This window comes from Engystomops pustulosus, chromosome 4, assembly GCF_040894005.1.
Source record: "Engystomops pustulosus chromosome 4, aEngPut4.maternal, whole genome shotgun sequence".
In the NCBI taxonomy this organism is placed as follows: domain Eukaryota; kingdom Metazoa; phylum Chordata; class Amphibia; order Anura; family Leptodactylidae; genus Engystomops; species Engystomops pustulosus.
The window spans coordinates 214,832,791-214,858,994 of NC_092414.1; the positions used below are offsets into that span (position 1 = coordinate 214,832,791).

At 42.9% G+C, this 26,204-nt stretch overlaps 1 protein-coding gene and 10 non-coding genes across 11 annotated transcripts in view; 7 read left to right on the forward strand and 4 right to left on the reverse strand.

Annotated features, from left to right (window-relative positions):
* The window catches only part of LOC140128576 (transcription factor HES-7.1-like), a 3,950-nt gene extending 2,023 nt beyond the window's left edge, over nt 1–1,927 (forward strand). Inside the window, exons 3-4 of the mRNA XM_072150275.1 lie at nt 672–776; nt 1,517–1,927. Of these exons, the coding sequence (XP_072006376.1) occupies nt 672–776; nt 1,517–1,927 (516 nt within the window). The remainder of the gene's footprint in view (nt 1–671; nt 777–1,516) is intronic.
* A 4,012-nt stretch (nt 1,928–5,939) lies between these two features.
* Nucleotides 5,940–6,013, reverse strand: TRNAT-AGU (transfer RNA threonine (anticodon AGU)). The gene has a single exon. It is a non-coding gene; the product is annotated as a tRNA-Thr (tRNA).
* A 319-nt stretch (nt 6,014–6,332) lies between these two features.
* Nucleotides 6,333–6,414, forward strand: TRNAS-CGA (transfer RNA serine (anticodon CGA)). The gene has a single exon. It is a non-coding gene; the product is annotated as a tRNA-Ser (tRNA).
* Nucleotides 6,415–7,917: 1,503 nt separating this feature from the next.
* Nucleotides 7,918–7,999, reverse strand: TRNAS-UGA (transfer RNA serine (anticodon UGA)). Its single transcript has one exon. It is a non-coding gene; the product is annotated as a tRNA-Ser (tRNA).
* A 583-nt stretch (nt 8,000–8,582) lies between these two features.
* On the reverse strand, nt 8,583–8,654 carry TRNAQ-CUG (transfer RNA glutamine (anticodon CUG)). Its single transcript has one exon. It is a non-coding gene; the product is annotated as a tRNA-Gln (tRNA).
* A 547-nt stretch (nt 8,655–9,201) lies between these two features.
* Nucleotides 9,202–9,283, forward strand: TRNAL-AAG (transfer RNA leucine (anticodon AAG)). The gene has a single exon. It is a non-coding gene; the product is annotated as a tRNA-Leu (tRNA).
* A 1,659-nt stretch (nt 9,284–10,942) lies between these two features.
* On the forward strand, nt 10,943–11,024 carry TRNAL-UAG (transfer RNA leucine (anticodon UAG)). Its single transcript has one exon. It is a non-coding gene; the product is annotated as a tRNA-Leu (tRNA).
* A 1,699-nt stretch (nt 11,025–12,723) lies between these two features.
* On the reverse strand, nt 12,724–12,795 carry TRNAQ-CUG (transfer RNA glutamine (anticodon CUG)). The gene has a single exon. It is a non-coding gene; the product is annotated as a tRNA-Gln (tRNA).
* A 3,975-nt stretch (nt 12,796–16,770) lies between these two features.
* TRNAT-AGU (transfer RNA threonine (anticodon AGU)) lies at nt 16,771–16,844 on the forward strand. The gene has a single exon. It is a non-coding gene; the product is annotated as a tRNA-Thr (tRNA).
* A 2,741-nt stretch (nt 16,845–19,585) lies between these two features.
* On the forward strand, nt 19,586–19,657 carry TRNAW-CCA (transfer RNA tryptophan (anticodon CCA)). Its single transcript has one exon. It is a non-coding gene; the product is annotated as a tRNA-Trp (tRNA).
* Nucleotides 19,658–21,276: 1,619 nt separating this feature from the next.
* On the forward strand, nt 21,277–21,358 carry TRNAL-AAG (transfer RNA leucine (anticodon AAG)). The gene has a single exon. It is a non-coding gene; the product is annotated as a tRNA-Leu (tRNA).
* Nucleotides 21,359–26,204: the final 4,846 nt, after the last annotated feature.

Sequence of the window (26,204 nt, forward strand, 5' to 3'; positions counted from 1 at the left end):
TGTCATTGTAGAAGATGATTGATGTTTATTGATGTAAATGTTCAAGGTTAATGTTCACCATAAGCTTCTTCTGAAGATCTTTTTGCAAGTCGTTAGCACCAATATCATTTCAGCCATGATCAACATGCCTCGGAGGTTCAGAAATCTCTTGGTCAGAACCTGAAGGGTCTCATATTGAGTAGATTGCTAAAAGCTTGTCCATTGAGTCATCAATGGTTCTCCATAACATCTTGGGAGATGGTCATTTTACAAAGTTCAGCTCTTCAAGACCGTGGTTATGGACATTGAACGCATTGGCATTAAGATTCCACCAGCTTTAGTCATGGGGCCTCCAAGAGCTTCAGAAGTGCAGAAACAATTATCAAGGATCATCTACAACATCATAACTTATATTCTTGATCTCCATGAAAAAATATGCCTATAACTGTAGGACTAGTGTAACTCATGTATGTGATCTAAGGACATCATCACACAATGGATATCTCCTTGTTAATGAGAGACCTTTGTGCTTCGGGAAAAGCAGTCATACAGTATTTTAAGATTGATGTCCGATGTGTCCTCAACCATATATTGTCTCATTGTCATAACAATAAGATTATCCTTTGAAGATGCTCCTAGGTTTCAACCTGGTCCAAAGGTTTAGTTTCTAATAATATAACATTTGTTGACAGCTCTTGAAACCACAAGTGGAACGGAGAAGACGGGAACGAATTAACAGTTGTTTGGAGAAACTGAGAGTCCTCCTATCTGAAGTGATGAAGAATGAGGTGAGGATGGTGAGACCTGACTCCTCACATACATTTCTAAAATTCATTTTTATTTTTGAACCTAAAGTCTGAAGCTTGTAGGCACACATCTCGGGGCAACTGGGGAAAAGTTGTAAGGACTTAGCTCAGCTAATCACAATAAGTTCTGCTGATCATCTTAGGCTTGGGTGTCAAACTTAACTGCATCCAAGACCACATCAGCCTTGTGTTGCCTTCGAAGTGCCACCCTTTATTGTAGAACTGTAGATATCAGAAGGATATTAGTCATGCCCTCAAAAACCTGCCATTTAAGATCATACAAGGTGCTGGGCCACATATGGTCCACGAAAGGGGTTGTATTGTGATAACAAGTTAGGCCATATCCACAAGGCAGTGCCTAACTTGTCAGTCGGTGGGGGTCTCAGTGATTTGAACATGAGAACGGGGGTCTGTTGCACCCAAGCACCATAGATAAGAACAAAGCAAGTTTAGCATGTTCAACTGGCTGCTTCGGTCATGTTGGGTGCAACGGGGGGGGGAAATGGACCTCCGTTCTTGCAATCTGTGGGGATCCCATCACTGAGTTCCTCACCTGTGGATAGAGCCTAACTTGCTATCACCGGACAACCCCTTTAAGATTGCCACTTGGAATATAATATAAATGTTTTATTAGCTCTTCACCAAAATGAGAGGATGTGAATGTACATGTTCTAATGAAGAAGCTGCAAAATTATGTTTATTCATTTATATCTGTTTTCATTTTATTGTAGCAAAAATTTAAGAATCCAAAAATGGAAAAAGCAGAGATTCTGGAGTATACAGTGGACTTTCTTCAGTCCAAGATCAAATCAACACAGAAGTTCCACAAGGACCTCCAATCCATGGATTACCTGTCTGGCTTCCGGCAATGTCTTCAAACGACTGTGAACTTCATCACCCAAAACCAAGAGTTGTCTCCATCAAGCAAGGAATTTTTCACCCAACATTTGTCTTCTGCAAATCTTTACAAAATGTCCACTACAGTTTCCCAAAGATCTGAGCACCTTCATAGACTACTGGATCCCACGTCTTCTGAAACATCTAAACGGCACCATAACTACAGCCCTGCTGTAAACGGTGTTGATATCCAAAGTGACTGGCACTCTGACCAAACATATAGGTCGTGGAGACCGTGGCTATAAGAGGACAATCTCTATAGACACCTATATGGGCATTAGGGGTAACATTTGCATTAGAATCCTGAGGAGGTCCAAAGGTCTCAAAATCCAAACTGGTTCACAGTTAATGAAGGACCTATAAAAATAGTTGCCTTGAGTCATTGATGGTAGATCTTAATCTAATGATGTCTGAAGGATAGATCTTCAACATCATATCACTGGAAGTTCCACCCTCGGGACTCCAACTCGCGTGCTTTCTACTGAGCAGTGGAAGGGAATTGTAGCTTCTTCCTGAGACCAATGTATAGCCAACTACTAAGAAGATGGGAATCCGAGATAGAACCCACTTTGTTTTTTATGCATTGACAAATTTAGGGCTGACCAACTATGCTACTACAAATGACTCTCATGCCCCTGGAGGCCACATGATGACACCCTCATGAATTTACCCTCTACCCCTGCCCACAGGAAACGTAGAATTTAATCACCAACTGCAAATCAAACCGTTCCACCAAACCTAGACCACTAGATATTTATAAAAAGTTGTATACATGGGCCCCAGTCTTCATAGGACCCACCATGACACATACCCGGGGGTGTAACTTGAGGGGGTGCAGAGGGTGTGGTCGCAACCAGGCCCAATAGGCTTTGGAGGCCCATAAGGTCTCACTTTCCCATATGAGAAGATTAGTACTATAAACCATACATTATAGTCGGGGGCCTGGCACAAACTTTGCATTAGGGCCCATCAACTTCAAGTTACCCCACTGTATCAATGTCTTCTTTACTATCTCATACATATTAAATTTGCCCCTAAACCGGCACTTAAAATCCCTCTTTACCCCACGAGTGAGTCAGATCAAATCTGTGAGCATGGGTGTCGAGGGTCTACAAGATTATCATGCAACCTCCATGAAACGATTCATGGCCAGCCATTGTGAGGGCACTATCCAGCATATTGGACTACCAGGTAACTGTGACTCTCAAGGCACATGTGTAGTGTTGGAGAACATGGCTTTGACTTACATACACATGATCCTCTGATATGTTCAGGATATGTCTTCACAAACATGGACACTTACGTTAGAAACAACATGATCATAGTTCTCTATAAATTAAACTACTCTTAATAGGCCTCTATATAACTTGAGAGATTCAAGAGTTGGTCCCTTTACGATCAAGATCAAAGAGACACCAGCAGTCAATAATCCATCAATCTCATGATCATCCATTTTTTTTCAAACCTGAAATGGTTTTTTTGGCCCTTATGAGAATAATCTGCATGGGCCAAAATTTTCCTTGTGATAGAAGAAAGAAGGGTCGATAAGATTTGTTGGATTGTGGATGATGATGTCTGATGATGATTATTGGATTTGGTTGGACGAGGCTTGAGTTAACCAGCATGGAGTGAACATTGCTTAATCTTTCCAAGAACAGAGGTGGAGATGTGGTGTTCCAGTTATAAGTTGTCCACAAGAGTCTTCACTAAGTTATGGAGATGAAGTCTATAATGTACAATATTTTTAATAATTTTTATGATTTATATTAAATGTTTGATGGTTTGAAGAAAATAAATGATTTAAAGGAATAATAGCTTGGTCTGGGAGTTGAGAGAACTGCTATGTAGGAGCTTTGGTTTAGTCAACATTAGGACATTTAGTTAACAGGTAGGACTAATTAAAAGCTGGCTCTGCCAGGTCCTGTTGTGGCCCCTCAGCTCCGCTCATATTGTGGCTTCTCATCTCACCCTCGTATTGTGGCCCCACACCTCCTACTCACATTGTGGCCTCTCCTCTCCCTCTCATATTGTGGCCTCTCATCTCCACCTCGTATTGTGGCCCCACACCTCCTGCTCACATTGTGGCCCGTCATCCCCCCCTGATATTGTGGCCTCTCATCTCCTCATATTGTGGCTTCTCTCCTCTCCCTCTCATATTGTGGTCTCTCATCTCCCTCTCGTATTGAGGCCCCACACCTCCTGCTCACATTGTGGCCAATCATCTCCCCCTGATATTGAGGCCTGTCATCTACCCCTCATATTGTGGCGTCTCTCATCTCCCCCTCATAGTGTGGCCCCTCTTATCTTCTCCTAATATTGTGGCCTCTCACCTCCCGCTCATATTGGGGCCTCTCATCTCCCCCTCATATTGTGGCCTCTCATCTCCTCCTCATATTGTGGCCTCTCATCTCCCCCTCATATTGTGGCCCTATACCTCCTGATCATATTGTGGCATCTCATCTCCCCCTGATATTGTGGTCCCTCTCATCTCCCCCTCATATAGTGGCCCCACACCTCCTGCTCACATTGTGGCCTGTTACCTCCCCCTGATATTGAGGCCTGTCATCTCCCTCTCATATTGTGGACCCTCTCATCTCCCCCTCATATTGTGGCGTCTCTCATCCCCCCCTCATATTGTGGACCCTCTCATCTACCCCTCATATTGTGGCCTCTCTCATCTCCCCCTCATATTGTGGACCCTCTCATCTCCTCCTCATATTGTGGCGTCTCTCATCTCCCCTTCATATTGTGGACCCTCTCATCTCCCCCTCATATTGTGGACCCTCTCATCTCCCCCTCATATTGTTGTGTCTCTCATCTCCCCCTCATATTGTGGACCCTCTCATCTACCCCTCATATTGTGGACCCTCTCATCTACCCCTCATATTGTGGCGTCTCTCATCTCCCCCTCATATTGTGACCTCTCATGTCCTCATGTTGTGGCTTCACTACTCTCCCTCTCATGTTATGGCATCTCATCTCTTCCTCATATTGTGGGCCCCAGCAGAGCAACTTTGGAAATATATCTACCCCACCAGGTTCTCTAGGCCAGTAGGGGCCCCTCCTAGTTTTTTAATTAAAAATTGAAAGGGGTTGACTTAAGATTAACATCCACCACTTTGAGGAGCACCAATCAACCAAATATTCACCAAATCCAATATGATGACCTATTCTATAGATCTGAGGCGAATTCTGGAAATGTGATCATCTCTAGTAATTATACCGCATCTCTTAGTCTAAGATTGACTTATCATCATCTAAAAGGGTCTAAGCAAATGCTCAATAAAATACTTCTTGGAGTCTTCACCATTGGGACAGCATACTCGCACCTATCCAAGCATTTGGCCCTCGGGCAGCCACAGACAACAGGGCGAGACTGCTACTTCTATAGCTGTACCATCACATAGCGCACAGACAATTGCCTTAGGAACTGACCGTTTCTTCATCATATTGTATACAGCAGTGACACCTGCTGGCCGTGAGCGAGTATTTAAAAAAAATTGAAAAAGTAATTCTGGGGAAATTTAGTTCTTACGGTATCTCAGATATTCAGTTCACATAAACTTTTTGATGATGGTACATTCTGGTAATTCTGAATGGGGTTTTTATCATCATTTATAATTATTTTAAAGTAATATTTTTTTAAAAAATGTCTCAGAGGAACTGTTATTAAAAATAAAAAAAATGAAAGCCCTTTATGTGTCTTGAACAAAGAAGATCCACACGTCATACACTGATAAATTGTTCTGCTGGATATTTTTGGCTTTCAAATCCAAAATGTGTTTTTATTTAAAGGAAATCAACACCTGTAAAAAAGTAAAAAAACTCAAAGTCACTCCTCTTCATCTTGATCCTTCATTAATCTTGACACTCTGGGATCACCTAGAAAAGAAACTTATAATTAGTTGGCCGGAGCTTGGGAGAGGTAGGTGCAGGGGTGTGCACGATTAGCAGCCCGGAGTGCTGGACATCTTGTCCCGGTGCTCCAGTTAGCTAATTATAAGTTTCTTTTCTAGTTACTCCCAGCATAGGAGAGGTATGTGCAGGGGCGTGCATAATTAGCAGCCCGGAGTTCAGGACATCTTGTCCTCGCACTCAGTGCTGCTAATTATAAGTTTCTTTTCTAGGTGATCCTGGAGTGTCAAGACTAGTGGAGAACAGCACCGGGATCAAGACGAAGAGGAGCGGGGGTGAGTAACCGCAGTGTTTTTTTGGTTGATTTCCTTCAAAAAAATAAAAAAATAAATGAACAAAACAAGGCACTGCTGAGATTCGAACTCAGGATCTCCTGTTTACTAGACAGGCGCTTTAACCAACTAAGCCACAGCGCCGCACACCATTCAGGAGTCATGCTCAAAAATCAAACGTCTCAGTACGTGTGTGTCAAAATTTTTGTTAGCGTTTAGAAGGATGTTTTATACAGGAGAACAGAAAAAAATATTCTTAAAAACAGTGACTGCTTAATATTCAGGGATAGGTTACATAAAAATCATAACATTTTTAAACAAAAAAACTAAACCGCTAGAGCCAACTGAGTGGCAAAACAAATAATAAAGGCTACAGAAACGCAAGAAAGATTTAAAAAAAAAAAAAAGTTAAAAAAAAAAAAAACATTTAAAAAAAATTGTAACTCTCACTTGATATGGGTGAGCTGTGATGGCCGAGTGGTTAAGGCGTTGGACTCGAAATCCAATGGGGTCTCCCCGCACAGGTTCAAATCCTGTTCACAGCGTGACCTGGAAGACTAATTTTTAAAGTTTTTTTTGGAGAAAAAAAATGTGTAAATTTTATTAACGAATTAATGGAACACTCCAGTCACATCTAATTTATTGAATAATGAGTGGTGCCCGGCCTGAGGGGAGGAGCTCCACTTATGTTTTTTTTTTTTTTTGTATCCGTAGCACCTAGAGTCATACTCCTCTCTTAAGGCCCTGAACAAAGTATAATACAATGAATCGGCTGTGTCTGGAGTGTCCCTTTAAATAAAAATTCTAATAAATTTCATAATTTGAATGTCTCTACACAAAACAACTAGCTTTACCGAGTGCCAAAGAATAGTACATCAGTGGGATACCCAATGCTTACGACGATGCTCATTCATTATTTGCCTTCTACTCTTCGTTGGATCTTGATGACCAGACCTCTTCGATCTTCCTGATTGGCCATGTTGTACACACAGACAATGTTTCCGAGCACTTCCTTATTCAGCGTGCTCCTCACATCTAGAGAACGTCTCACTGGTTGTATTGTAACTTGACACCCGGCCAACAATCTCCCATGAACCAGGATGATTGTTGACCTCTGCACCTGCTGAACTTCCTGCCAGGATATAGGCCGTACAGGTGACTCCTCTCTGAACATCTGATATTTTACCTCAAAAAGTGACCAGTTCCAAAAACATCTTTGTCTGACATTATAAAATGGGGTTTAAAGATACCAATTTCGACTTTTTGTGTTGGAGGGGTCATGTTGGAGATGACCTGAAAGCCAGAAGAAGACAACGCATGGTTCTGAAGGTCACCTGATGTCTATGTGGTTAAGGGGTTGGACTCGAAATCCAATGGGCTCTCCCTGCACAGATTCTACTCCTGTTCACAGTGTAAAGTTGTCTTTTGCTGTAAGTAGCTCCGGTCTTGGATTCTTATTATGCAAATCAGTCCAATTTGCATATTTCTAAAGGGAAGTTTTGGCACAGAAGGAATTGCTGGACAATAAAAACAAAGGTAGGTGTGGCATGTGTAGGCCCAGCCCTAGTAGTTAGTTTAGGTAGGTAAATGGGGGTTATGGATTCCTTCTTAAAGGGGTTCTCAGGAGGTGGAAAAACATGGCTGCAGTCTTCCAAAAACAGCGCCTCACCTCACCATGGGTAGTGTGTGGTATTGCAACTAAGCTCCATTCATTTTCTATACAGCTGAGCTGCAGTACTGGCAGTAACCATGGTCAGGTGTGGCGCTGTTTTTGGAAGACTGCAGCCATGTTTTTCCACCTCCTGAGAACCCCTTTAAGGCCTTTCAGGCCTAGCATCTGCATATGTTGCCTGATTTTTGGTCCTACATACATGAGATGTACCAGAGGTCTGTGGCAGCACAAACCAACCACAAATTCAAGACACATAATGCTAGTAAAATAATAAATTATATCTTCAGTTATTCTTAACGTGGACAGTAATTGTAGATTGTTGGGTAAGCCCCAAAAATTATATTAATCTTATCTACTAAAACATTGCCTTACGACACGCTGTGAACAGGATTTGAACCTGTGCGGGGAGACCCCATTGGATTTCAAGTCCAACGCCTTAACCACTCGGCCATCACAGCTCATGACAAACCTAGTCTCACCAAAACTTTTTGTCTAAATACTTTGAGCGTACTACCTCCATCATGATCCCTTCAGTTCCCGAAGAGCCATTGACCTCTTACAAGCCGTACCAGGCCACTCCATTCCTTTACAATAGCCACTCAATATATGAAGATATTCTAAGTTCTCCAAAGCTTAAACAGAAAGATAAGATAAGATAAGTGGTCAACTGATTACACCCGGGTCAGAAGGCTCGGCAGGGGCAGACGCTGGCTATCATCCCACCCCTCTAGGAACATATTGTACAATTCAGTGAGATAGAAGTTCTCTAGATGTGAGAAGTAGAAGGGATGAGGAAATGCTCTGGAATATTTTAGGTTTCCGCTGAATAGTAATAGATCTCAGGATGGGGACCTATGGCCGGTAATAGATCTCAGGATGGGGATCTATGGCCGGTAAGTTTGGCCGGCTGCCTACCGGAACTGGAGGTTTCTGACTTGCAATTAACTTATAGGGAAACTTTCACTGTGATGTTTACTACAACAAAATTATTTTGGAGCAAAACGCCTAATGGGAATAATCTATTGGAGTAAGAAAAAAATAAGGTCCCACCGAGATTTGAACTCGGATCGCTGGATTCAGAGTCCAGAGTGCTAACCATTACACCATGGAACCTTCCATTCTGCCGGTTGTGCACTCTTTTGAATTTTGGTTATTTGTTGTGTGATGGTTGAAAAACATGATGACCTTCTTCCAAAAGAAGCACCACCTGTCCATGGATAGTGCCGGTACCGTAGCTCATGCCATGCTCATGCCACTCCTGCCATTGATTTTATTTCCCGGTAGCTCCTTCCATGCCAAAAGTTAACGTAGCAAAGCGCGGACTTCACAGCTATCACAACTCCAGAGCCTGTGGTGGCATCATTAATTTATTGTCTACTGTGGGGGCACTGCTACTATATTGGACCCTGTGGGGGCGCCATTTAAATATTGGGTGAACTGCTCACTCATTTCTCCAGGACTTCTTCCAAGCTGCACCAATTCTCTGGAATGCCCTTCCAACCTACAAAATTTCAAACCACCAAACCTTCCCCCTAAGTTGTTGTGGGGGTTGTCCACTTTTTGCAAATAATTGATATTGTTATACAATTTTCCAATATACTTTCTGGATTGATTCCTCGTGGTTTTCTAGATTTGTGCTTCCTTCTGCAGTAATGTGTGTGGTAGCGTGGCCGAGCGGTCTAAGGCGCTGGATTAAGGCTCCAGTCTCTTCGGGGGCGTGGGTTCGAATCCCACTGCTGCCAATCTTTTTATTTTACACATTTTGATAACGTCACGGGTCCAAAAGTTTCTGAAAATCAAAGAAATATGTTAGACCAAAGCAGAATGTACTAGAACAGAGAAATAATCCTACATGTAGAGAAATATCGGAAGCCTCGTAGGTGTCGTGTATTAGCGCCCATCAACACGTTTCTTTTTGGTATCAAAAATCATGGAAAAAAGAATAGTAAAACAGATCTCCGTCCTAATGGTGAAACTGGCTTTGGCCGTAAGTTGTTGTGGGAGGCGTCCAATTTCAGCAAATATTATATATTATATTATATTATCTACTATAGAAACTTCTATGTTCACTTCCAGTGGATAGAAATCTGATGTCACATACACGACCGCTCATAAGTTTCGGGTCATCCAGACAGTTTAGTGTTTTCCATGAAGACTCATAATTTTATTTTTCAGACGAGTTGCAAAATGAATAGAAAATATATTCCAGACTATGACAAGGTTTGCAATAATTTCTTTTCATTTGAAACACATAGACCCCATTATATATGTACTGTCCAGAAGTTCCCCCTATATATCTACTGTCCAGCACATAGACCACCTTATATATGTACTGTCCAGAAGCCCCCCCTTATATATGTACTGTCCAGACACCCCCCTTATATATGTACTGTCCTTCAGGAGCCCCCTTATATATGTACTGTCCAGAAGCCCCCCCTTATATATGTACTGTCCAGAAGCTCCCCCTTATATATGTACTGTCCAGACACCCCCCTTATATATGTACTGTCCAGAAGCTCCCCCTTATATATGTACTGTCCAGAAGCCCCCCCTTATATATGTACTGTCCAGACACCCCCCTTATATATGTACTGTCCTTCAGGAGCCCCCTTATATATGTACTGTCCAGAAGCCCCCCCTTATATATGTACTGTCCAGAAGCTCCCCCTTATATATGTACTGTCCAGAAGCCCCCCCTTATATATGTACTGTCCAGAAGCCCCCCCTTATATATGTACTGTCCAGAAGCCCCCCCTTATATATGTACTGTCCAGACACCCCCCTTATATATGTACTGTCCACAAGCTCCCCCTTATATATGTACTGTCCTTCAGGAGCCCCCTTATATATGTACTGTCCAGAAGCTCCCCCTCATATATGTACTGTCCAGAAGCCCCCCCTCATATATGTACTGTCCAGAAGCCCCCCTTATATATGTACTGTCCAGAAGCCCCCTTATATATGTACTGTCCAGAAGCCCCCCCTTATATATGTACTGTCCAGACACCCCCCTTATATATGTACTGTCCAGAAGCTCCCCCTTATATATGTACTGTCCTTCAGGAGCCCCCTTATATATGTACTGTCCAGAAGCCCCCCTTATATATGTACTCTCCAGAAGCCCCCCTTATATATGTACTCTCCAGACAACCCCTTATATATGTACTGTCCAGCACATAGACCCCCTTATATATGTACTGTCCTTCAGGAGCCCCCTTATATATGTAGCGTCCGTTATATATGTACTGTCTCCATGAGTTGTTGTGGGGTCGTTCAGCAAATAATTGATATTGTTTGTGTAATCAAAAGTTATACAATTCTCCGTTATACTTTCTTACTTAATTCCTTGCGGTTCCGTGGTTCTCTTGTGTGGCAGCCTCCATCCGCTGCTCCTATCAGATGGTAGCGTGGCCGAGCGGTCTAAGGCGCTGGATTTAGGCTCCAGTCTCTCTGGAGGCGTGGGTTCGAATCCCACCGCTGCCAATCCTTTTCCTTTACTTATCTTGCGAAATGGTGAAACTGACTTTGGCCAGAAGGTGTGGGGGGGCGTCCACTTACAGAAAATAATTGATATTGTTTGTGTGAGCAAAAGTTATGCAATTTTGTAATATACTTTCTCGGCTAATCCCTCATGGTTTTCTAGATCTCTGCTTGCTGTCCTAATATAGAAGCTTCTATGTTTACTTCCAAAGGATAGAAATCTATCCCTGGTCATGTGATGTCATACAGGTGCACGGCTCCTTATATCCCTGGTCATGTGATGTCACACAGGTGCACGGCTTGTTATATCCCTGGTCATGTGATGTCATACAGGTGCACGGCTCCTTATATCCCTGGTCATGTGATGTCACACAGGTGCACGGCTTGTTATATCCCTGGTCATGTGATGTCACACAGGTGCACGGCTTGTTATTTCCCTGGTCATGTGATGTCACACAGGTGCACGGCTCCTTATAACCCTGGTCATGTGATGTCACACAGGTGTACGGCTCGTTATATCCCTGGTCAGGTGATGTCACACAGGTGCACGGCTCGTTATATCCCTAGTCATGTGATGTCACACATGTGCACGGCTTGTTATATCCCTAGTCATGTGATGTCACACAGATGCACGGCTCCTTATAACCCTGGTCATGTGATGTCACACAGGTGTATGGCTCGTTATATCCCTGGTCAGGTGATGTCACACAGGTGCACGGCTCGTTATATCCCTAGTCATGTGATGTCACACAGGTGCACGGCTTGTTATATCCCTAGTCATGTGATGTCACACAGATGCACGGCTCCTTATAACCCTGGTCATGTGATGTCACACAGGTGTATGGCTCGTTATATCCCTGGTCAGGTGATGTCACACAGTTGCACGGTTCATAATATCCCTGGTCATGTGATGTCACACAGGCGCACGGTTCATTATATCCCTGGTCGTGTGATGTCACACAGGTGCACGGTTCATTATCTACCAGGTCATGTGATGTCACACAGGTGCACGGTTCATTATATCCCTGGTCATGTGATGTCACACAGGTGCACGGCTCATAATATCCCTGGTCATGTGATGTCACACAAGTCACTATATTCCTGGTCATGTGATGTCACACAGGTGCACGGTTCATTATCTACCAGGTCATGTGATGTCACACAGGTGCACGGTTTATTATATCCCTGGTCATGTGATGTCACACAGGTGCACGGCTCATAATATCCCTGGTCATGTGATGTCACACAGGTCATTATATCCCTGGTCATGTGATGTCACACAGGTCATTATATTCCTGGTCATGTGATGTCACACAGGTCATTATATTCCTGGTCATGTGAGAGCAATGAAAACTGTATGATATCATGAACTTTGCACTTGTGTGACATCTCATGACCAGGAATATAACAAGCCATGCACCTGTGTAACCGTGGACAAATTTCTATCCACTGGAAGTAAACATAGAAGTTTTCTGCAGAATGAAAGCAAGCAGAGATCTAGGAAACCATGAGGAATTAATACAGTTGAAAATTGGATAACTTTTCATTACACAAACTCAGTTATTTCCTGAAAGTGGACAATCCCTCTAAGGTTTGCCTCTAGGGTTCCTGGAGATTTTTTTTTATAGTTTGATTTAAGACGATGGGTTAACTACAATATATGTATAATATAATGTTATACGAGAAGATGCAAAAAAAAATAAGGTCCCACCGAGATTTGAACTCGGATCGCTGGATTCAGAGTCCAGAGTGCTAACCATTACACCATGGAACCTCCCTGCTGCACCATCAGTGGATTGAACCACTGCCGAATACTAAGATATGTGTAACATCTTGGGTAGTTACACATAGATATCACATCATATTTTTAAAAAGATGATTGGATATATCGCATGGATGTAGGTTACAAATAAGGCTACATGCACACACATGTATGGGGGATGTATATACGTCCGATATACGTCCCCCATACAGTTCTATGGGCTCACGGCCCTGTACGGCACCGTACCGCTCCGTAGCCCGGGAAAAGATAGGACATGTCACTGGAGATCACAATTTCCTAAATGTCAGGTCATCGTGACGTCCTATGTGACTATATCCAAACATATATAAAACAGCAGCATTTTAAGTTTATTGGGGTTAATCTGGTTGTGTGGCTCCAAAGTGACTGAAACCCTCTGGCACCAGGTTGTCCACATGAAGGCCAAAGGGGTGACCCTATCAGCCGTGGCAAAAGAAGTTGGTTGTTCCAAGTCTATGATTTCTAGAATATTTCATCTTTACAACATCACAAACTCATTTAAGTCCCCCCAAGAAGGCCGGTCACCCCCGAAAGCCAAGTGTAAGAGAGGACAGGATAATGCAGGAGAATCTCCATGGGGAATCGTTTCATCACTGCAGATGGAATTGCTGCCAGTTCTGCACTGACCAGGGTAATGACCTGTCTCCATGTTTAAGAGTAATTGTACTGTAAGCCAACTCTGCAGTGGCCAAACTTCTCAAAACTGGAGTAGTTTGCACCTGAAACTCTATGCACCCCATTTATTGAAGGTTTTGCACCCTTTTTAGGCAATCCAAAAAAAGGGGCATGTCCTCAGAGAGGGGCATGACTGGACAGAAAATGCAATATTGTGGCGCAGCAAACTAAACCAACTTAGGAGGTGCAAAGCACGACTCGCTAGTCTTATACTGCACTAGATTCATCATCAAGGATCAGACACATCGATTAATCTGGCCTAGCAGAGATCAGTCTAGTTCTACTCTGCACTAGCCTAAAGATCATTACATCCATATATCTCTCCCATTATGTTCGCCAACAGACTGGGGAAAGACTTAAACTAAAGTGTGTAAAGAAGTCAGTGACAGGTGGTGGAGGAAGTGTCATGGTTTGGGGAATGTTTCCTGCAGTAGGAGTTGGACCTCTCATACAGCTACATGTATCAGAACCTTCTTCAACAACACATGGTTCCTTCCTTGGGTTTTTATGCAGGACAATGCATCAAATGTTCATCAATAGAGATAACATTATTTTTTGAAAAATTACATTGTTCTCTAATTTTGATCTCCAGTATATATATATGAAACATTCCATTAATATAGCTGAACAGTTATCCTACTAGAGATTACTCTAGTGAGTGCTCTAAGTAACACTAAGCAATACTCGATTTCATAGAACAGACCTATCACTTATGTTACTTGCAATACTCTTGCATCTCCAGTAGATGGTGTTATACTCTACGGCAGTTTGCAGCAGCACAGGTATGGAAGCCTGGGAGAGTCATATTCACATTACAAGCTTGAATTCAACCAATCTCATGTCTGATTGATTCTTAGCTTCTTCTTAAATTGGACTTTTCTTACTACACTGGGAACTTCAGGAAAGATGAATAAATATCATATTGTATCATTGTTTCTGTCATCTCATTAAAAAAAAAGGGATTAAGAGTTTTTGACTTGAACACTCAGTATATCTTCCTCTTTTCTAGGTACCGAATATATAATGATGAGTGGTTTCTCCGTAAGTAAAATATTATTTTCCAACATAAATGAACTGGAGACATTTCCTGAAAGATGATCTTTGTTGAGGCCGTAGCAAGGGGTTATGGAGGAGGCCGATTTTGTAATGGATTTCTAGTGTAGTGAAAATATACTCTTCTTTACATGCAATCCCTTTTACTATGTTGATATGCTGGCTGGGGGGAAGGGATTCGCGTTTTCCCAACGTGTTACCCGAATATTTCCTATTTGCGTTGATTTACCCTGTATTGCCCCGGGATTTTGGCACACGCGATCGGATTGTGGCGCATCGGTGCTGGCATGCACGCGACGGAAATAGGGGGGCGTGGCCGAACAAAAACCCGACGGATTCGGAAAAACCGCCACATTTAAAAAAAAGTGTTGCGGAGCTTGCACTTACCTTCACTAGGAATAGGCCGGTGGACTTGAGTGCATTCCGGGGAACTTCACCGCAGCAGCGCCACCTGGTGGACGTCGGAGGAACTGCCTTAATGAATCCCGGCCGGACCCGAATCCACCGCAGAGAACGCGCCGCTGGATCGCGAATGGACCGGGTAAGTAAATCTGCCCCATTGAGTTAACAATCATGCGAAATGTCACGTGTGAATTGTCATGGGTGCCCACGTGATCCATGTCACGGATCGCGGGCACACCCATGCCCCTCTCCATGGTGTGGCTCCTCCTGGCCAAAACTCTCTTCTCCACACTCCTGCTCCCATCTGGCTTAGCCCACGTGCGCATCCCCACTTCCTAGGGAGCACGCGCACTGGCACTCAATGATTTAAAGGGCCAGCGCACTGCTGATTCGTGTTTGCACTTCCGGGTTTCCTTAAAGGCCGGCTGTTCCCATGATTCCCTGCTGGATCTTGGAGCTTATGGTGAGAAGAGAAAGCTTCCTTGTTTCCTGTGCCCTTTCCTTCCTTGTCCTGATCTCCCGTTGCTGACCCTGTATCCGAACTTTGACCTTGTATCTCTGCCGCCTGCCCTGACTTTGTGCCTCGACTTATACCACGAGACAGCCCGCTGAATTTGTACCTTGGCTGCCACTGCGGGCTAGTCGCACGTGTGGAACGACCTGGTGGCACCCCGTTGCAGCAAGACCATGCCACTTTGCGTGGTCTTGCAACCTCCCGCGGTGGACCAGAGGGTCCACTGACCCCGAACCCTGACATGAATGTTGCCTTAGAGGGGAATTCTTCATCCAATACATTACACTGTGGTTTTCTAATCAGCAGTAGCACCTCATGTGGTGAGTAGTAGCTGCAGATAGTCACACAGAGCTCCCACTTATGTGTCTTCTCCCCGGGTCTCTTGTCCTGTTGTACTTTGATTGCTTGGGACATCAGATAAGATATGACTTACTTTACCTTATGCCACATTTTAGATGACCCTGTGTTCTTTTCTTTTTCTAAAAATACCCATAAAAATACTTCCCCATAAAGTAGAGGACATAGCGAGAGGAGGTAGTGTGGCCAAATGATCTAAGGCTCCAGATGCTCGGGGGTGTGGATCCGAATCCCACTGCTGCCAAGCTTTTGCCATTTATTTAGAGCGGTTGGTGCCATAATACGGCAAAATATAAAATGTCCTATATTATTCTGTGCAACCATCTGACTCCGTCACAGTGCAGTGAGACAGAGTGTGCTCATGGAATTGGGTGCCATAGACTTCCACAAATTGTGCAGCTGGATAACGGTCGCCCTTATGTTTGTCTGAATGAGACCTTCATCGGCAAAACAATTATTTGGCAATATATGATCTAATCTATTCACAGATTGAGCAGTATGTGACTTACCTTTACGTCTTGTGAATCCTACGTTAATCTCCACCAGGTCAGACCTGGGCTGAACAGACAAAGTCAGGCCAGAAACAGTAGATGCTGAGAGGAATTTTAAGACTGGAGTCTTAATAAATCCCCCCCCCTACTGAGTTGAGTATCAATGATTTGTGTTTGGTCCATTTAATCTTGGTAGAATGGCCCTTCTTCGAGCAAGGTGGGGGAGGATTTTTCAAATCTTGCGTAATCCATGAAATAGTCCTAATTCCTGGTGCACATCCAGGAATTGCCACTATTTCCCCCTTATGCCATCTCAACGAATATGAAAACTTATGTTATACCGGGCCACCAGGTCTTTTCTTGCGTTCAATCCAGAAAACATGCCGGATAGAAGACCTCAACAAGTCTTATAGTTTTTTTTCTCCGAATGAGACGAGGTTGACCATGTGCACGTGCGGCGCTGTGGCTTAGTTGGTTAAAGCGCCTGTCTAGTAAACAGGAGATCCTGAGTTCGAATCTCAGCAGTGCCTTGTATTTTATACACGGGTTAGACAATCAGAACGTTGTCTATGATATCATTCGGAATGGTTGGGTTTAGTTCCTTGTAACTGAATTGTAAAATTATTTTCCTGCCGCAGTCTCAGGCCACACAGAAGGTAAAAGACTGCTCCTCCTCTTTGTCACATTTACCTCCACCATAAAAGCATTTGATCAATTATTACATGTTTCATTAATATCAAGGGCTTGGCCAGTGCTGATAATTATATTCCCTCGTCAGGGGTTTTGGCTTACAAATTATATGTATTTTCTTTTTGTCAAATGGAATATATTTGGATGATGAGATGCAAAAAAATCACCAAAAATCAAAGAAATCGGATAAGAATCCATCTCGTTATTTTATTATTAATATTATTTATTTTTTGGGAAAGGGGTTGATCAACTGTCCTTAGGATAGAGAGAAGAAGGAAAAACATCTTCACAGTGCAGACAGTGGCCAAACATGAGAGAGGTCTTCTCCAGGCCAAACATGAGAGAGGTCTTCTCAAAGCCAAACATGAGAGAGGTCTTCTCCAGGCCAAACATGAGAGAGGTCTTCTCCAGGCCAAACATGAGAGAGGTCTTCTCCAGGCCAAACATGAGAGAGGTCTTCTCCAGGCCAAACATGAGAGAGGTCTTCTCCAGGCCAAACATGAGAGAGGTCTTCTCCAGGCCAAACATGAGAGAGGTCTTCTCCAGGCCAAACATGAGAGAGGTCTTCTCCAGGCCAAACATGAGAGAGGTCTTCTCAAAGCCAAACATGAGAGAGGTCTTCTCCAGGCCAAACATGAGAGAGGTCTTCTCCAGGCCAAACATGAGAGAGGTCTTCTCCAGGCCAAACATGAGAGAGGTCTTCTCCAGGCCAAACATGAGAGAGGTCTTCTCCAGGCCAAACATGAGAGAGGTCTTCTCCAGGCCAAACATGAGAGAGGTCTTCTCCAGGCCAAACATGAGAGAGGTCTTCTCCAGGCCAAACATGAGAGAGGTCTTCTCCAGGCCAAACGTGAGAGAGGTCTTCTCCAGGCCAAACGTGAGAGAGGTCTTCTCCAGGCCAAACATGAGAGAGGTCTTCTCCAGGCCAAACGTGAGAGAGGTCTTCTCTAGGCCAAACGTGAGAGAGGTCTTCTCCAGGCCAAACATGAGAGAGGTCTTCTCCAGGCCAAACATGAGAGAGGTCTTCTCCAGGCCAAACATGAGAGAGGTCTTCTCCAGGCCAAACATGGGCGTACGACCTGCGGCTATTGCAGTTGGCTCATATTTAGGGATCTTAAAAAAAAAATACCTCCATATTCGGGAGCCCATTAAAATACAAGGGGCCGAGTTCTATCTGTTGAGACAATATCCAGCACACATCCAACATATACATCTGTGGGCATGAGGCCTTTTACACAGTGATGACCAGTGCCCGATAAACCCCATTGAGGATTTTGGGGTGCAGAAAAAAGAAATGCAAAAACGGAAAAGGGCTATGTCCTTAAAGGAAGCCTACCACCATGGATATACCGATAAAGGATAATGCATGTAAGGATAGGATAGGTAGGATAGGTAGATCCAGTGGTAGGTGCCTGTAATGTATGTAAGGATAGGATAGGATAGGTAGATCCAGTGGTAGGTGCCTGTAATGTATGTAAGGATAGGATAGGATAGGTAGATAGGTAGGATAGGTCGATCCAGTTGTAGGTGCCTGTAATGTATGTAAGGATAGGGTAGGTAGGATAGGTAGGATAGGTAGATCCAGTGGTAGGAGCCTGTAATGTAAGTAAGGATAGGATAGGATAGGTAGATCCAGTGGTAGGTGCCTCTAATGTATGTAAGGATAGGATAGGATAGGTAGATAGGTAGGATAGGTAGATCCAGTGGTAGGTGCCTGTAATGTATGTAAGGATAGGGTAGGTAGGATAGGTAGGATAGGTAGATCCAGTGGTAGGTGCCTGTAATGTATGTAAGGATAGGATAGGATAGGTAGATCCAGTGGTAGGTGCCTGTAATTTATGTAAGGATAGGATAGGTAGATAGGTAGGATAGGTAGATCCAGTGGTAGGTGCCTGTAATGTATGTAAGGATAGGATAGGCTAGGTAGATCCAGTGGTAGGTGCCTGTAATGTACGTAAGGATAGGATAGGTAGATCCAGTGGTAGGTGCCTGTAATGTATGTAAGGATAGGATAGGATAGGTAGGATAGGATAGGATAGGTAGGATAGGTAGATGCAGTGGTAGGTGCCTGTAATGTATGTAAGGATAGGATAGGTAGGATAGGTAGATGGGGTGGTAGGTGCTTGTAATGTATGTAAGGATAGGATAGGTAGGATAGGTAGATAGGGTGGTAGGTGCCTGTAATGTATGTAAGGAGAGTCCTTTTTAGGGCTAATCCTTTAGTCCCCTTTATCTTTTTTAATCTTTAATTGTGATAATATGCTAATTTACCAAAGAGGCTACGGGGGCGTGGAGTAGCCGGATCTACGTTAATAGGTAGATCCATGGTGGTAAGTTTCCTTTAAGTGATTAAGGGCAATATCTCAATGGTCCAAAAGTATAAACCCTTACCCCAAAATGGAGTCAATTTTAGTTGCATAAAACAGGGATTGCAGTGAAATGGTCAGTGGTGATGTCACATCGGGGCCTTGAAGGTAGGTTAGGAATCACTATGAAGGTTCTCTGCAGAATTCCGTTAGATGTTGGACTCCACTGATCTTCATGCTGAGAGGAAAATCAAAAGACATGGGAGTCCGTGAGTGACCTCGTGGCGCAACGGTAGCGCGTCTGACTCCAGATCAGAAGGTTGCGTGTTCAAATCACGTCGGGGTCAGTGGTTCTTTTGCTCATTGTGTCTGTTGGTTATTAGCGCCTGATACATCTTTAGAAAGTCACATGTTTTGGTGCAATCCCATAAAAAGTTGTGATTATTTGTCCAAATAACTGTAACTTTTTAATGCAGTTGCACAAAAATTAAGACACTGTCACGCAAAGCGCTTTGATATCCGTTTAGAAGCGGAACCAAAACAAAAGTTTTCCATTTTTTCAGTGTTGCACCTGATTTGCCATTAGTTTCGAGAATTTTGACTTATATGAAAATGTCACAATTTGGGGGCAAATCCGTTAGTCACACTACTCACTACTGGTATCATTCATGGCAAACAATGTCAAGCATTACATACAGGGCTGTTTTCAGGTTGTTGCTAAAATTATTAACCCCTTTGCGCACCTGGACGTAATAGAATGTCCCTGTGGGAAGATACTTCCTGCATGGGGACGTTCTATTACGTCCTGCTTCTGGCACCGGCTCACAAACGGCCACCGGCTCCTTCCCTTCTGCACCTCGCTGTGCGCCCATTAAACAAGTAACGACCACATGTGGGGGGTCTCTGTACTCGGGAAAAATTGCAGAACAAATTGTATGGTGTGATTTCTCTTTATCTTTTGGAAATGTGTAAATTTTAGGGCTAAATGAACGTATAACCGGCACAATTTGACCATTCAAAATTTCACCTCCATTTTGATTCAATTACTATGAAGATCTCAAGGGGTTAACAATCTTACTAAAAGCTGTTTCTGAAAGTTTGAGGGGTGCAGATTTGAAAATGGGTTGGTTATATAGGGGGGTTTTGATGCTAAATATGTAAAATTTCATTCAAAACTGTATTTATCCCCAAAATGGTCAATTTTGAAAATACGGAAAATCGCTATTGGATTTGTAAGCCGCGTGACATCAAAATAAATTATCCAGACCTTTCCAAAATGATGAAAATGTAAAGTAGACAAATGGGAAATGTTATTCAGCAATTTATTTAGGTGGTAAATCGATCTGCCTGAAAACTCAATGATTTTGAAATTCGAAAATGGAAATTTTTTCAAAAAATTCATAATTTTTTTTTCTTGAGTTATCAGCCAAAAAACAACATGTGAGGAAAAAACAATCTCAGAATCGCTTTGATAAGTAACAGTGTTCAAAAGTTATAACCATATGAAGCGACGCAAGTGAGAATCCCAAAAACGGGGTCGAGCCTTAAGCTGTAAAATGGCTGCGTCCTTAAGGGAGCATTAAAAATGCATGTGTTTTTGTATTTGTCTGGTTGAAATGTGTTTTTATTCAGTTCAGTTCAGTGTAAGGGTGAAGACACACGTGGCGTTTTTAGGCCGTTTTTAGGAGGAGCTTGACTAGATCACATATGTCTTTCCGCTGAAACGCACGATATAAACATGAATTCTGTTGGGTCTTTCCCTCTGCTCCTCAGACAATTCTTTCCCTCTTTTCAATTGGCTAATTAGGCTCAATTACTCTCCTTTAACGGATCTCCTATAATACCCGTAAGAAACGGGTCATGCTGAAGACTGGTGGTGAACGCCCAAGCCGAATATTGTGGCAGCCAATGCGGTCGGAGGCTTTTACATATAAGACCTGTTCATTGCAAACGGGGTGTCACTCAAGGTAGCGTGGCCGAGCGGTCTAAGGCGCTGGATTAAGGCTCCAGTCTCTTCGGGGGCGTGGGTTGGAATCCCACCGCTGCCAAAGGTTTTGTTAACTTTTACCTTTATGTGCAGTACAACATTTCATCATGATGTGCTAAAGGTTGCAAGCGGAGGGTTAACAGAGCCTTCCCCATACATTGCTATATCATACCACTGATACCTGGCAAGCACCAACCTTTGCACAGACAAACCCATCAGTGGCACCAAAATAATGTTGGAGCCGATCGAATACTGCTCATCAGTTGTCATAACAGTTAGAAGTTTCATGGAGTCGCCCAAGTTTGTCCTGCAGCCTGGTCTGCAACAGTGTGCCAGAGGCAGACTGTTACGGATCAGCAATATATATATATATATATATATATATATATATATATATATATATATATACTGCAATACAGTTGTAGTATGTTAGGTATCAACGTGTCCCAAAATGTTCGATCTATCAACATATAAAAAACATGACCTCATACATCTCATAGAGATATTTAGATGGCACTCGATGACTTTAGATGACCATCAATAAATGCAGAGGACCCAAGAGAACCATAGATGACTATTGAGATCCCTAGAGTTCCATAGATGACTACAGAGAACCATAGAGTACCACAAATGACTACGATGAATATGCAGGACTCTAGATGACCATCACTAAATACAGAGGACCCAAGAGAACCATAGATGACTACAGAGGACCCAAGAGTACCATAGATGACTACAGAGGATTATAGAGTACCATAGATAAGTAAAGAGGACCATAGAGTACCATAGATGACTACAGAGGATTATAGAGTACCATAGATGACTACAGAGGATTATAGAATACCATAGATGACTACAGAGGATTATAGAATACCACAGATGACTATGCAGGAATATGCAGGACTCTACATGACCATAGATGATTTTAGAGGAACTTAGATTATTATACATGTCTATTAGAACCCTAGAACACGATAGATGAATATGAGGGACCATAGAGGATCATAGATTACTATAGAGAACCATAGAGTATCACAGATTAATCAGATGAAGATACAGGACTCCAGATCACCACAGATGAGCATAGAGGACCATAGAGAATGATAGATGACTACAGAGGACCATAGCGTACCAAAGATGACTACAGATGATTATAGAGAACCATAGATGGCTACAGAGGATTATAGAGTACCATAGATGAGTACAGAGGACTATAGAGTACCATAGATGAGTACAGAGGATTATAGAGTACCACAGATGACTACAGAGGATTATAGAGTACCACAGATGACTACAGAGGATTATAGAGTACCATAGATGAGTACAGAGGATTATAGAGAACCATAGATGACTACAGAGGATTATAGAGTACCATAGATGAGTACAGAGGACTATAGAGTACCATAGATGAGTACAGAGGATTATAGAGTACCACAGATGACTACAGAGGATTATAGAGTACCATAGATGAGTACAGAGGATTATAGATAACTACAGAGGATTATAGAGTACCACAGATGACTACAGAGGATTATAGAGTACCATAGATGAGTACAGATGATTATAGAGTACCACAGATGACTACAGAGGATTATAGAGTACCATAGATGAGTACAGAGGATTATAGATGACTATAGAGGATTATAGAGAACCATAGATGACTACAGAGGATTATAGAGTACCATAGATGACTAAAGAGGACCATAGAGTACCATAGATGACTACAGAGGATTATAGAGTACCATAGATGAGTACAGAGGACTATAGAGTACCATAGATGAGTACAGAGGATTATAGAGTACCACAGATGACTACAGAGGATTATAGAGTACCATAGATGAGTACAGAAGATTATAGATGACTATAGAGGATTATAGAGTACCATAGATGACTATAGAGGATTATAGAGTACCATAGATGACTATAGAGGATTATAGAGTACCATAGATGACTACAGAGGATTATAGAGTACCATAGATGAGTACAGAGGACCATAGAGTACCATAGATGACTACAGAGGATTATAGAGTACCACAGATGACTACAGAGGATTATAGAGTACCATAGATGAGTCCAGAGGATTATAGAGTACCATAGATGACTAGAGAGGATTATAGAGTACCACAGATGACTACAGAGGATTATAGAGTACCACAGATGACTACAGAGGACCATAGAGTACCATAGATGAGTACAGAGGATTATAGAGTACCACAGATGACTACAGAGGATTATAGAGTACCACAGATGAGTACAGAGGATTATAAAGTAACATAGATGAGTACAGAGGATTATAGAGTACCACAGATGACTACAGAGGACCATAGAGTACCATAGATGAGTACAGAGGATTATAGAGTACCACAGATGACTACAGAGGATTATAGAGAACCATAGATGAGTACAGAGGATTATAGAGTACCACAGATGACTACAGAGGATTATAGAGTACCACAGATGAGTACAGAGGATTATAAAGTAACATAGATGAGTACAGAGGATTATAGAGTACCACAGATGACTACAGAGGACCATAGAGTACCATAGATGAGTACAGAGGATTATAGAGTACCACAGATGACTACAGAGGATTATAAAGTACCATAGATGAGTACAGAGGATTATAGAGTACCACAGATGACTACAGAGGATTATAGAGTACCATAGATGAGTACAGAGGATTATAGATGACTATAGAGGATTACAGAGTACCATAGAGTACCATAGATGACTACAGAGGACCATAGAGTACCACAGATGACTAAGGTGAATATGCAGGACTCTACATGACCATAGATGATTTTAGAGGAACTTAGATTATTATACATGTTTATTAGAACCCTAGAACACGTTAGATGAATATGGGGGACCATAGAGGATCATAGATTACTATAGAGAACCATAGAGTATCACAGATTAATCAGATGAAGATACAGGACTCCAGATCACCACAGATGAGCATAGAGGACCATAGAGTATGATAGATGACTATAGAGCACCACAGAGTACCATACATGACTACAGAGGATTATAGAGTACCATACATGACTACAGATGATTATAGCATAAGATAGATGACTATAGAGCACCCCAGAGTCTCTAAATGACTCTAGACGACCAAAGATGATTATATAGGGGCAGAGAGTGCAGTGTCCTTCAGGCAAATGGAGCATCCTGAGGAGGAGCTGGTGGTCCAAAGTATCAAACGCTGCCAAGAGACCCAGAAGAACTAGGAGAGAATAGTGCCCTTTGGATTTAGCAGTGAGGAAATCATCAGATACTTTAGAAAGAGCAGTTTCAGTAGAGTGCATGGAGCGGAAACCAGATTGTTAGCTGAGAGATAGTGGGTTAGTCACAAATAGACCAGGCGTTCTAGGAGTTGTGGAGATGAAAGGTAAATTGGAGACTGGTTGGTAGTTAGTAGCACTAGACAGGTCCAGGAAAGGTTTCTTTAGTAATGGGATAACAACAGCATGCTTGAAAGAAGAGCGGACAACACCAGAAGTAAGGCATGAAGAGTATGGAAGAGCTTTTTGGGATCATTAAATAGAGAGGATATTAGATTAGTGAATTAGACCTGTTTGGCGAGAATTGGGGGGGGGGGGGTGGTTGGGGCGGTATGACAGGATCTGAGAATACATTTGGAGTGTAGAAAGTCTGCAGATGTGCACAATATTCTCCACAGACGTTCAGAACTTCGGAGGCATTTCCATTGGAAACGGGTTTGGGGCGTGTGCCGAGGAGTTCAAATGTTTGGATTAAGGGAGGTTCCACCTCATCCGGGGCACTTTTGAGGTTGTGATTACAATGGTTAGTAGACAGGTTAGGATAGGGGGGGGAGGAGATGGGGGACAGCGATGACCACAAAGTTTCTGTGAGACGGTGAGTATCAATGGCACGGGGGTTCCGGTAAGTGGGATAGGTGGGCAGGTCCTTTAGAGGACCATAGATGACTAAAAAGGACCATAAAGTATCAATAAAAATAATAATCATTATTTATATACACAAGCCTAAGACCTCGGTTTTATTAGCACCGCCCTCTAGTTACTAGCTAACCGGCCACGTGTATGCTACGTGGAAAAATACACAATAGTTACATCAGTGTGTGACAAGACGCCAGTGTGAGCTTTGGGTGGAGGCTCCATATCTAGAATCCAAATATGGAACATGTTGGCGCTGTGGCTTAGTCTAGTAAACAGGAGATCCTGAGTTTGAATCTCAGCAGTGCCTTGTGTTTTATATCTGGTTCAGCCAATCAGAACCTTGTCTGTGATATCAGTCTGGATGGTTGGGCTCCTGTATTGTGTGGCAGTCTCAGGCCTTGAGGATGGTAAAACACGGCTCCTCCTCTTTGCCACATGGATCTTCTTGATAAAGAACAATCAAAGGGCAGCAAAAAGGGGAAAAAGGGGGAACAACAAATACATAACAGTCATACTTGGCCCTTAAGTAGGAAGTATTTTGTACATAAGTAGGGTATCAGTGTCCAACCTGTTAGGTGGGGGGGCATGAACAAGAGGTATCTCAGGACTCTCTGCCCACCAGGGATGTGTTGTGTAAAGAAAACTTATGAAAGGACCCATTGGGTCTAACACATTTGTTACGAGATGTAGGAGGGAGAGGGCTGGCATGCAGACAGGTTCCTTTGAACCTGTTATTCCATCACCGGTGGAGGTGTGAGCGCCTGATCAAGGGTAACCCTCATATCAGGAGGAAGGTTGAGGGAGACCACTACCCTGCACAACAAACAGGCTACGCGGTTTTTGAGCAATATGAGATATTTCATATACGAGCTGTGCCCCAAATGAAGCACAAGATTGCAGAGTGAAGGGATTTGAAGAACGAGGAAGGTGGGGTTATCGGGGCTCCCTGAAAAAAGTAGAAAAAACGGGGCAGAATATCCATTT